This window comes from Euwallacea similis, chromosome 29 (genome assembly GCF_039881205.1).
Source record: "Euwallacea similis isolate ESF13 chromosome 29, ESF131.1, whole genome shotgun sequence".
Classification (NCBI taxonomy): domain Eukaryota; kingdom Metazoa; phylum Arthropoda; class Insecta; order Coleoptera; family Curculionidae; genus Euwallacea; species Euwallacea similis.
The window spans coordinates 1,324,815-1,337,175 of NC_089637.1; the positions used below are offsets into that span (position 1 = coordinate 1,324,815).

The window sequence follows — 12,361 nt, forward strand, 5'->3', positions numbered from 1 at the left end:
TCCCAAACCAATGGAGATATAAAAAAAATTATTTCATAAATTGTGTTTCGATTTAAGTGCTGCACATTCTAAAATTATTTTCAAATATGGCGGACTTCCGTTTATACCGGAAGTTGACACTAACTTACTTATTTTAAATGGAACACCCTGTATATTATTACATTTTTGGATTCCTTATTCAAAATGAATATCAATTCATTAAGCATATGGAAGCATTAATTCGTACCATTCACAAGTTATTAGGCAATTTATAATAAAATTGACGTATGCATAACTGAAGAAAAAGTCTAAAATCAAGGAAAGTAAAAGAGATAAAATTTTGGGGTTTCTTTCATTTCAAAGAGCAGAAAATAGACTACTACAGCAGCTACGATTTTTTTATTTATTGCCTAAAATATCAATTTTCTAATACTTGTCAAATGGAAATATTCAACCACCAACTTAAAAAAATTAAAATTAATTAAATTTAATTAATTAAAATTAACAAACAGTTTAATGACAGGGTCCAGTTGTGCGTTGAAAATAACGGTCAACAATTTGAACATGTACTTTGAAATCCCATTGACATTCTTTAGATAACCGTTTATTTTTTGCATCATTTTTGCTGCCCCTTAAAAATATTCTTGTTGCGGATTGATTTAAGAATACTTATTGATAATAGTATATCAAATGAGAGATTTTTTTTTTCTGCGTCGGATAGACAAAAAATAATTATATCATTCCATTTGAAAAACTGAAGTTGTTGGTGGTTGAATATTTCCATTTGACAAGTATCAGAAAATTGATATTTTAGACAATAAATAAAAAAATCGTAGCTGCTGTAGTAGTCTATTTTCTGCTCTTTGAAATGAAAGAAACCCCAAAATTTTATCTCTTTTACTTTCCTTGATTTTGGACTTTTTCTTCAGTTATGCATACGTCAATTTTATTATAAATTGTCTAATAACTTGTGAATGGTACGAATTAATGCTTCCATATGCTTAATGAATTGATATTCATTTTAAATAAGGAATTCAAAAATGTAATAATATACAGGGTGTTCCATTTAAAATATGTAAGTTAGTGTCAACTTCCGGTATAAACGGAAGTCCGCCATATTTGAAAATAATTTTAGAATGTGCAGCACTTAAATCGAAACACATTTTATGAAATCATTTTTTTTGTATCTCCATTGGTTTGGGAGCTATCGAACGTTCTAGCTGGGGTGGAACACCCTGTATATATATATTTGGAATCAGGGAGGCGAGCAGATTCCAAAAAGGTATAAATATACAGGGCGTTCCATTTAAAAAAACACAACTTGCCATTTTTTGACAGCTTTAGGATGCTTGTTCGTTTCATCTGATGGCGGATTCTGATAATTCATAATAAAAACTAAAACATTTGTCTTAACTATTTGTTTCTATTTCCAAAAATAACGATTTTAGCGTCGAGGAAAAATAAAGGGAATAACCCTGTACATTATTCAAAGTATGTTCCAACTGAAGCTACAACCTTTGCCCATCTCTCAGACAATTTGCGGATTCCATCTCTGAAGAAGTGCTCGTTTTTGAAGACGATCCAATTAATAAGCCAATTTCTGACGCCTTCATAAAAACGGAATCGTTCTCCATTAAGGGCTGTATAGATCGAAACAAATAGTAATCCGAAGGAGTAATGTCGGATGAATGTGGCGGGTGCTGTAATATTTCCCACTTCTGCCCTTCCAAGTAGTTTTTGACCGGTTGAGCAATGTCTGGTTATGTTGAAAAATTACCTTGTTGTGTCTATTCTCCCATTTAGGTCATTTTTCTTCAATAGCTCGTCTTAAACGAATTAATTGTCGTCGGTAGACATCGCCAGTAATAGTTTCGGAAGGTTTCAGCAACTCATGATATACAACACCTTTCATATCCCACCAGATACAGAGCATAACCTTGTCACAATAAATATCTCGCTCTGGCTGCGATGAACCAATCACACCAGGCTTTACCTAAGCTCTTTTACGTTTGGGATTTTCATAATAAATTCATTTTTCATCTCCTGTAATTAGTCTATGTAAAAAACCCTTTCTTTGTTGTTTGTAAAGGAGCGGTTCACAAATGGTTTTCCAATTTTCCTGTTGTCTTTCGGTTAATTCATGTGGGACCCAATTTCCGTGTTTTTGAACAAATCCCGTTGCTTGTAAACATTTTTCAACAGTTGATCGGTCAACATTTAATGCTGCTGCGAATTCTGCTTGAGTTTGACGGGGAACTTCATTAAATAATGTTTCCAACTGTCCATTTTCGAACTTTTTTGGTTTACCTTCATGTTCTGCGTCTTCAACATCAAAAATACCTTCTTTAAATTATCTGAACCATCTTCTACACATACTATCAGATAGAGCATGTTCACCGTAAGCTTCTACAAGTAAACGATGACTTTCAGCAGCGGATTTCTTTAAATTATAAAAATATAATAAAACTTCCCACAAATGGCGCTTACTAGCTACAAAACTATCCATTTTCAATCCAAGAAATAATAAATATTTTAATACTTTCATTGAATAACAGATAGAGCAATTTAACATTAATATTAAGATCTTTAAAATACATATTAAGCCAGTTCACACGTAATACATACAGTATGTGTTAGGTCCTCTATTAGAAAACGGAACTTACTTTTTCTCATACCCATAAAAAATACCAATAAAAGAAATAGAAAGTTGGTTAAATGAGGAAAGGTTGCAGTTTTGTGAGCTGAGTTTAAAGCCATACTTGAAGTTTCAAAAAATGTCATAGCTTACTAATTATTTACGAAAAATCAAAATAGGTCAAAAAACTAAAACATCTGTACTCGCTTTATTATTAAAGGTATCAAAAATGCATAAATATAAAAGTTGTAGATAATTATTCTGCAAATGTGATAAAATACATAACTTTTTTTAAAAAGTGGTCGTTTCCAAGATTTGACACAAACTTACGTTCTTTTAAATGGAAACCACACTAAAAAAAGGGTTTATAAAATATAAGACATTTTTTTTACTTTTTAATGATATAAGAGTTGATGTACTTATTTTCAAAAGTATCAGAATTATTCACTTTTAACTGTTTTATTTAATTTTTTTTCCTATTTGGCTTGGAACAACAAAATGGACAATTAAGTGTAGTGATAATTTGACAATTATTTAAGCATTTTAACATCTTGCAGTTTTTATCTAATTTATTGTGCCTAATTTATGTGTTTTTTAATTTAAAACGAATTTTCCTAATTTAGAGAAACGCGATATTGCAGTATTACATTCAATGTCATAAGAATGCAGTTAGGGCTGCAGACCAGTATTTCCAGGGATATTTTCATTGTCGGCAGCCCAATTTGTCTACATTTAAAAGATTGTATGATAACTTAGGAGAGTACGGTTCTTTTATGAAACCTAAAGTACAAGAACATAATAAAATTGATGAAGTTTCCCAAATAAACGTTTTGGCTCGCGTAAACCAAAACCGATCTACTTCAACGAGGGAGATTGCCAAACTTGCAAGCACATCACAAAGAACTGTTATTAATGTGTTGAGAAAACATAAATTTCATCTTTATAAATTAGCTGTTTCCCAAACACTTCATCCTGATGATGAAATGAAGCGAATGGAGTTTTGCTCGTGGTTTTAAGCATTAGAACCAAGTGTCAGGATGATCCACAATGTCCATTTAAAAACCTTTGGATTGATGAAACAAAATTTACGAGCGCTAGTATGTTCAATCAATATAACGAACATGTATGGTCGAAAGAAAAGCCCTACATTGTCGAACCAAGGAAACCATAAATTAAATTTGGCTTTAATGTTTGGTCCAATGTTATGGACTCGACAATACTTAATCTTCATACATTTAATGATAAATTTAACAGGCATAAGATATTTAAACTTTTTACAAAATGATTTAAGTATTATGTTGGAAGAGCTAAATTTAAATTTATTTAGAATGCTAAATTGGTTTCAAGATGATGGGACACCTCCTCACAATCTTTTAATGGTAAGAAACCTTATATATTAAACTAATTCTTGAATTGGGAGAAATGGGCCAATGCCCAAAAAAATGGGCAATCTCGTGGCCCGCGCGTTTACCTGACTTGTCAGTTTTGGACTTTTATTTATGGGGAACCGTTGAAAATAAAATATACAAAAGAACCTATGAAACTAAGAATGACTTGAAAATAGCTGTGAATGAGGCATTTCCTAACATTAATAGATGTTCTGTTAGGCAAGTCATAAACTCTATTTTAAAAAAGGTGTAAAATGCGAATTAACAAAAATCACGGACTTTTTAAACATTATTTATTATGATCATTAATCGTTTACTTAGGTACTTGTTTACTAAATGATTTAACATATTATGTAAATGTAAAAGTTTTAATTGTATCTAATTTTTTGTTGTTTTTAGTTTTGTAATTGAGTTAATATTTTTAACATGAATATTAAACAATATTTGGGTGTTTAAGATGTTTTCGGTTATTTATTGCTGATAGCTAAGATAAAGTATACATTTATTTTAAGTAAAATGGTTTGGCACTTTTGAAATTAAGTATACCAACTCTTATATCATTAAAAAGGGGGAAAATATTCTCCTATTATTTTATAGGCTCACTTTTTAATATAGTTTCCATTAAAAAAAAGTCAGTTTGTGTCATATCTTGGAAACGACTACTTTTTAAAAAAAGTTATGTATTTTATTACATTTACAGAATAATTATCTACAATTTTATATCTACACGCTTTTGAAACCGCCGATAATAAAGGGGCTACAGACGATTTAGCTTTTTAACCTATTTAGGTTTTTCGTAAATATCTAATAAGCCATAACTTTTTTTAAAACTTCAAATATGGCTTTAAACTCAGTTCACAAAACTGCAAACCTTTCCCTATTTAACCGATTCTCTATCTCTTTTAGTTTTGAAGATCCCTTTACTATTCATGAAAAAATACTCACCTTACAAGCTGTCCCGGATAAGAATGCACTTTACAGGGATCTCGTAAACTATAAGAGATAGGGCGATGGTTAAATTAGAGAAAAGTTGCGCTTTTATGTGTTCTGCAAAATCATATTTTCAAATTTGAAAAATTCCAAATGAATTCGATGTTATTTAAGAAAAATCGATTTTTCAGGATTCCTTTTAAGATATTTCCAAATGTATAGAACGTATTTCCGATAATATTAAATAGAAGACGTTAATATCTTTCTCCCCCATATTTATCCGCTATTTTTAAAGAGATTATTTTATTTTTTGATAATCCATATCTTTTTAAATCACATCCACTTGCATTGACTTAGTAGTTATTTTTGCAAAAATTGAGATTTTATTTACATTTATGTTATGTGTATAATGGATAAAATTGTGTCCTATCTGGTGGAAAACAGCAACCCAGTAATTTTTTTAATTGAAATTGATAAAACCCAGAAGCGATAAGTAGAGAATTGATAAACAAAATCTGATTTTTTTCTTGCAAGTGAATTTAATAATGACAACTAAAATTCATTAAATGTTTACAAAAACGACTCGTCAAAATTACTTTTATCATAGCCTGTTATAAGAGGGTTAAGACCTTTAAAACTAGGTATCACACGACTCCTCTTTCCTATTTAAATTTAAGGGGTTGTAACACCTCTTCTTAAGGGGTTGCTCGTTCAGGCGCCAAGCGCACGTCAAAACATCTCTTCTAAGAAAAATCAATCGATGCGTTGCGGGAAATTCCTCCAAACACGACGGTATAAGAAATATGCGGGGTGGCCCCTTTTCATTGGGATACCCTGTATTTGTGATACGTTTGTAAATTCTTGACTCGTAGATATTGGCAGAAATTTAATCGAGATAATATTTCTGACAGTGTTTATTATTATGGTTACAACTGCTGCTTAATTATGAAATATTCGCTTTTTCGTAGAGAACGAAATGAAAGTTATTTTGAGTAAAATATGTTAACCGCAATCCCGAATAACATTCGGGGCATCCCATATGCCCCATTGATAAAAGTCAGCCTGGAGCGACTTTAACATTCCTACTTTGTTCGCAATTCCTTGAAAATATCAAATGCAGTACATCACAAAATCGACGTATACATTCTTACATTTCCTTTTCCTTTTCCACAACGTCAACAACTTCGAAGACTAATATTTCACGAACAGTACACCAACTCAATATCATAAATGTAGCTGCTGCGAAGCACTCATGTCCAAACTTGCTACTAACTCCTCACATCTGCTTCCCGGACCACAAAACTCACGTCAACTATAAACTAAATCGCTATCTTAACATCTCAGTTTGACCTTCCTGAAGTGGAAACTTATCTGCATTTATACGGGATTTCGGTCTTATTCATCGTCTCTTGTGAGAGATAGAATCAAATAATCTGTCAAGCGCAAGAAATTCTCCGGAGAGGGAAGACATTCAAGATTATGTGTGCGTGCTTACATGACGTGCATGAATAAACATGGTTTAGACAATGGGATTTGTCTAAGTGCTATTGTTCTAGAATCCGCTTTATTTTAAATGAAAACTTTCATTTTCAGGCCTCTGCAGGCGATTTTAGAAATGGAATTGAATAGCGTCCGCTTTATGCCTCCAATATCTCCCTCTCTCCCCATCGACTCCGAGTCTACTGACCCGGCATACGCCATGGAGCATGCTAGTGACACCTTCATCACTTCAGAGATTATGCTGGGGATCACCACCACTGAAAGCTATGCGGACCTTAATGCTAACGACATTCAGTATGGATTTGAGGAGGATCAAAGAAATCGAGTGCTTAGGACGTTTGTAAGAAACACTTTCGTCTACCATTTGAACGAAATTTTTAGTGCTGTGCGAAACGAATACACGGACTGGGAGAAACCCATACCTCATCCTATTAACATTAGGGATTCTGTTATGGAGGCTTTGAGTGATGGACATACAGTGGCTCCTGCCATAAGAGTGGCTTATTTGCATGCAAGAAGGGGAGCTAAGACGTATTTTTTTCATTTCGGGTACCAGAGCAAGGATAGCGACTATCCACAGGTAAAATGGCTTCTCGTTTTAATACTTCTACCATGTAAAGTAGCTTTTTTATATACAGGTGATGCAGATAAAAGTTACCACCCAATACGCACTTTCCACATACGTACGCTCCTTCACATACCATCTTTCCTCCATTCAGGGGGAAAGAGCTTTCACCCTAAATTGAGATAAAAGTTACCCCCTATTTAACTTAGTATATTTTCATATTACAAGTGAACTGCAAGACACTTTTAAAATCCAGGGGGAAAGAGCTTTCGCCTTACATTGGGCTAAACGGATTATTAGTAGGTCGTAGCACCTTAATATGCAGTCAAGGGAGTAAAATCCAAAAATCCATTTCTCGAAATTGAACTTTGATGCAAAGATGCAATTGTGTCATTGTTTTACGAAAAATAATGGTTGTGACCGATTTCTCGTATCAACGTAGTTAAATTTTTCCGAAAATTTGTTGAAACCGGATTAGTGAAAAACTTAAAACATAATCGAGCAAAGAAGGCAGAAATTGTAAAATAAAAAAAGAGGAATAGAAAATTGGAGTGTATGTGCAATATAATGGATATTTAGAAGTAGATAAATTCTTCGTTCTATAAAACGGAGTATAGAGGGTATTTGAAGTCTTGCAATTTTATTTTTAAAGATTGATTGACCACCTTCAAACGTCATAATAAAAGTTGCATAATAACAGAGATGGGATTTTTAGAACAATCTTCAATAATCTATTTTTAAATATAAATGATGAATATCCAATTAGCAGTAAAAATCGGCATAACTTGTAAGATCTAGGCCGTGTGTTCGAATTGTCATCGTAACTGCTTCAACACGGTTACAGACATCTTCGATGTCATGTATTTTGTTGGTGTAAACCATATTCTCCAGAAGGTTCCATAAATAAAAATCGAAGGGTGTCAAATCTAGTGCCCGAGGAGATCATAGAATAGAACCACTAAACCTAGGGGACGATCCTCAAGTGGTAAAGCCTGCAATTTTTGTACATGGAAAGAGTAGAATTGATTCTCACGGGATGTTCTCCAGACAATTTAATTAAAAACATTTATTTGGCGAAACTTTTTTCGAGTACTGATGGAAGGATCTTGCTCAATAAGGCATGAAAAACCAATAATTACTAACGGCAGTTGAAATTTGAGGGATATTATCGAGTGGAGGGCCATAAATAAAAAATCATATTGCTATAATTATGCAACTTTTATTGCGATATTTTTGGTTTAGTCGATTTCTTTTCAAGTGATTAATCACCTTTTAAAAATAAAATTACAATGTTTGATGTACAATAATTTAAAAACGAAAAATGTGAAATGCAGCTTTTTGTAAAGAGTTTTTGCAAAATAACTTAAAGGCATTTAGATATTAATAGATTTGAAAAAATATGACTCGAAAACTAATTCATCTATGTCACGACACCTTTGATCGCTGAAAAGGGCGCATTTGATTTCATGTTACTTTAAGATCCCATAAGAATGGGTAGTAAATCACTTGAAATGCAGATTTCCAAAAAGAGTTCATACAAAACAAATTAAAAAGCTTTAGACTTTAATAGATTTGAAAAATCATAATCTGAGCTCTCCGAATTTTCAAAGTTTTTCACATATTTCACACATACTTTTACTCACACATATACACACATCACATACTTTAGTTCTGTTATTACTCATTTTCTAATAATTTTTTACTGATTCTGAAGATTGTGACAAAAGGTACAGCAGGATAAGTATGGCGAATCAGTCTATAGATGGGAATTTAATTTTTTGCGTAAAATAGATGTATTCGGTTATAAAAACAACATTTTTTTTTACTTTCGATATTTTGTATACTTTACCTGTGTCTTAGAACGTACTCCAGGAAAATATTTCTAATTATACAGGGTGTCCCAAAAAAGTGTGACGATGCCGAACTTTTTTTTTTTTTATGGAATACCCTTTTTTTTCACAATTTAAATGCTTTCTATGATTGTCTACATATTCCTAAAATTTTGTTGAGATCGGTTAAATAATACTGGCGAAAAAAATTAAAAACTGAAAAAAATTACATTTGCGCCTCTAGCTTGAAAAAATAATAAAAAATAGAGATAATGTCTATGTAAAGAAACTACTCAAGATGCTTATTAAGCATGGTTTAATAGTTTTATTAAAAAAGTTTCGATGATCGATATTGTACAGGGTCTCCAAAATTTAGCGTCACATTTTTCAAACTTCAAAGTGTTTTATTTTGCTTATTTTAAATTGGGACCCCCGTATATTTTAATTTAGTTCGATGCAGAATTCAAAAACAAACATTTTCGAATTACATGTCTGTCGCAATTCTTAACACTTCGAGAGTTGTTCGCGGAAAACCATTCCAATAGTAATTAAATTGATTAAAAAACTACGGTTGCTATAACAAACGAATTATTTATAGGACTTATTTTATAATTACAATTATCTTACAACCATTACACATCTAAAGTATTTGTTCGAAATGTCCTCCGTTCTGTTGAAGACACAAATTAAGACGACTATGGAACTTTCTGCAATTCATAAAAAAATCGAGGGTGGCTTTGAACAAATTCGAAAAAAAATTTCGAATACATATATATATATATATATATATATATTTTTTTTTTTTTAAGGGTCCCAATATTTTCAAAAACTTTTAAAAAAATTTTAAGTGCTATTTTTTCATTTCGGTTTATGGGTGACAATCACTTTGATATGAAGACACGCTTATATCATGCTACACCATCTGCATCTTTAAAATAATTGAATGGAAAAATTATACAGACTGCCAGAACTTCTCTTTTCTATTATTATAAAACATCAAAAGGGCTGCAAAACACCTCTTGTGTTATTGTTTGAGATGGAAAATGCACAATTTAAACCTTTAAGTAAATAAATCGTCGCATAAGAGTTAAACTCATTGTACAGCTTTGCCTTATATTTCTATATGAAGTTTAAAGCTAATACCATTCCTCATATACCACCACGAAAATATTTATTTTTACACAAAATCTCTTTCCATCTGGAATTTAAAATAACAGTATTCTCTTATAATTTAAAAATTGCGCAATTTACACGGTGCTAAATTATATCTACGCCATCCTGTATTTAAGCAAAATTCGAACTTATTAATTTTTTTGCGACTACCTTTAAATAAAAACAATAATTCTGATTTAAGCTCAGTTAACCAATTAAATTATCTCTACGAGTATAACATTGAATTTAAACCAAAATAAGGCTTGTTACAACAATGTCCATATTTCAGCGTCTAGGCAGTATCAGGGGCGAACACTTGGGCTACATTCTAGGCCAGCCCCTGGTGGGAGGACTCCCAAATTTTCCTCAAAACTACTCGAAGCAAGACATGGGCGTATCAGAGGCACTTCTAGTTCTTGTGAGTAACTTCGCCAAAACCGGAGACCCGAACATTCCCGGATCTCACAAGGAGGTTCCAGATTATGGGACTGCTATGGAAAAAACGCGCTATCGAGGGCTTAACTGGGATCCGTACGAAAGTAACACTCAGTACTATTTGAGCATAAGTAAGTATAATTTATAACAATGAAGCTAATCATTCCTCTTCGCAATCAGGCGTAATCCTATAATAATCGCAGATGCCACCATGGCACATTTAACTCGACGATTCTCTTAAGTTCAGGCTTTCAAGCGGAATACTGATAAACTGAGAACGGGTATTAGGTCGATTGTCTCCTATATCACGATGACGGTGCATAATATAGTTTAAAAGTCAATATGATATGTTTGGTGACCTGATTTAAAAATTTCGATCTACGGAGTATTACGGTAAATCCAATTAAAAGTTTTCCAATTTTGAAAATAACTCTTCCTTGTCGTCCCCTTTTGCAGGGCATATTCATAATGCCTAAATTTGTTTGTCCTGCTTCGGCCATAATAAATCTTGAGAACGGTTTCACAGGGTTGGCAGTCTAGGGTTTGTTTAAGCCCTTATTCATTTTAGTGTTAATTTATAAATTTCATGCAGCTTCGGATATAAATGATAGCGCTGATAGCTGTTTAATGCATGAAGTAACAGACTAATGTTTAACGAGCATATGTGGCCACTACGAAGTCCCGACTTATACTCATTAGATTTTTTGCATTTTTTTAAAGTCATTGGTATACAAATCCTTACCTAACAGTAAAGAAAAGTTATGGAGTAATATTCAAAAAAATGTGTTTACAATCAGAGACAATAAGTAAATCTTGTTTAAAGCGCGATAGAATTTTGGTTTAAGTCTTGGAAAATGTATTAATGTAGACGGTAAACATTTCGAAAATTTACTTCAGTTAATATTTTATAATTTTGGAGTTAAAGGTAAGGTCTGAATTCAACAAAGAATGTTATTGACTTCGTTAAATAAAGTAAAATTAACTACATATATCTGAATTATTTTCTAATACGTTATAAACTTGATTACTTCAAATAATACTCGACTATAATTTTTTCAGAAAGTTTTTTTTGTTTTCATATTTTACCTCGCGGGCGAAGCACATCAAGAAAGTAACATTAAACGTTTGAAAATTAGAAGTACGAGTTCTTTTTTAGAATCCCTTTTGATATGAAATAGTTGAAAATGGCAGAATTCGACACCATTCAAATTATCAACACTGATAAATAAAGATTAAATCGATTTTTTGTAATCAAGTAGAAAGCTAAAAGATTCTCAATTTACAGAATTAAAAAAATACTTCAAAACCGTATAAAATAAAAATCAGGAATTTTTGTAGAAGACAAGCTTAGCTGAAACGCTCTATTTTTTTACCTTCTAACATACAATATTATATACATGAAAAAATGAACTTAAGAAGTAGAAGCACAAACAAACTAGTTAATCTTAACGTTACACTTCAAGTATCGGAGAACACGTGAAGCAATTGCGTTAAGAAAGAGCTCAATCGCCTCTATGCACTTTATGATCCTACAAAAACGAAGTTGCATCATTTCTTTTAGTTTCGAAGATAGAGCCATATCAGTATTTATTTTTGCAATTTTGAAAGTACTGTAAAATGAAGATTCCTAAAAACACTTTATTTTAAGAAACACCATTATTTGGCCCTTAAATTTCAATTACCTAGAGAGATATCGTGTTCTTGTTCAAATAAGCTTGAGTGATTTTATCAGGCAAAGGACAATAAATAAAGTTGTTCCTTTTACGAAAGATTTGGCGACGTTACGTTTGCAATTTCAGTCTTTATCAAGACTAAACCCGAAACCCAGCAAACAGGCACTTTTCCGTATTCCCTATGCACAATCGAATGATATCCTTGATAAAGAGCGAAACTGCAGTCGGGAAGTCGGCAATTCTTTCCTAAGAAAAGTGTTTTATTCATGTCCTCT

At 32.2% G+C, this 12,361-nt stretch overlaps 1 protein-coding gene across 1 annotated transcript in view; it reads left to right on the forward strand.

Annotated features, from left to right (window-relative positions):
* Window positions 1-12,361, forward strand: part of LOC136417638 (neuroligin-1-like) — a 94,600-nt gene that overhangs the window by 58,663 nt on the left and 23,576 nt on the right. The window contains exons 8-9 of the mRNA XM_066403416.1: window positions 6,526-7,012; window positions 10,268-10,544. Coding sequence (XP_066259513.1) covers window positions 6,526-7,012; window positions 10,268-10,544 — 764 coding nt within the window. The remainder of the gene's footprint in view (window positions 1-6,525; window positions 7,013-10,267; window positions 10,545-12,361) is intronic.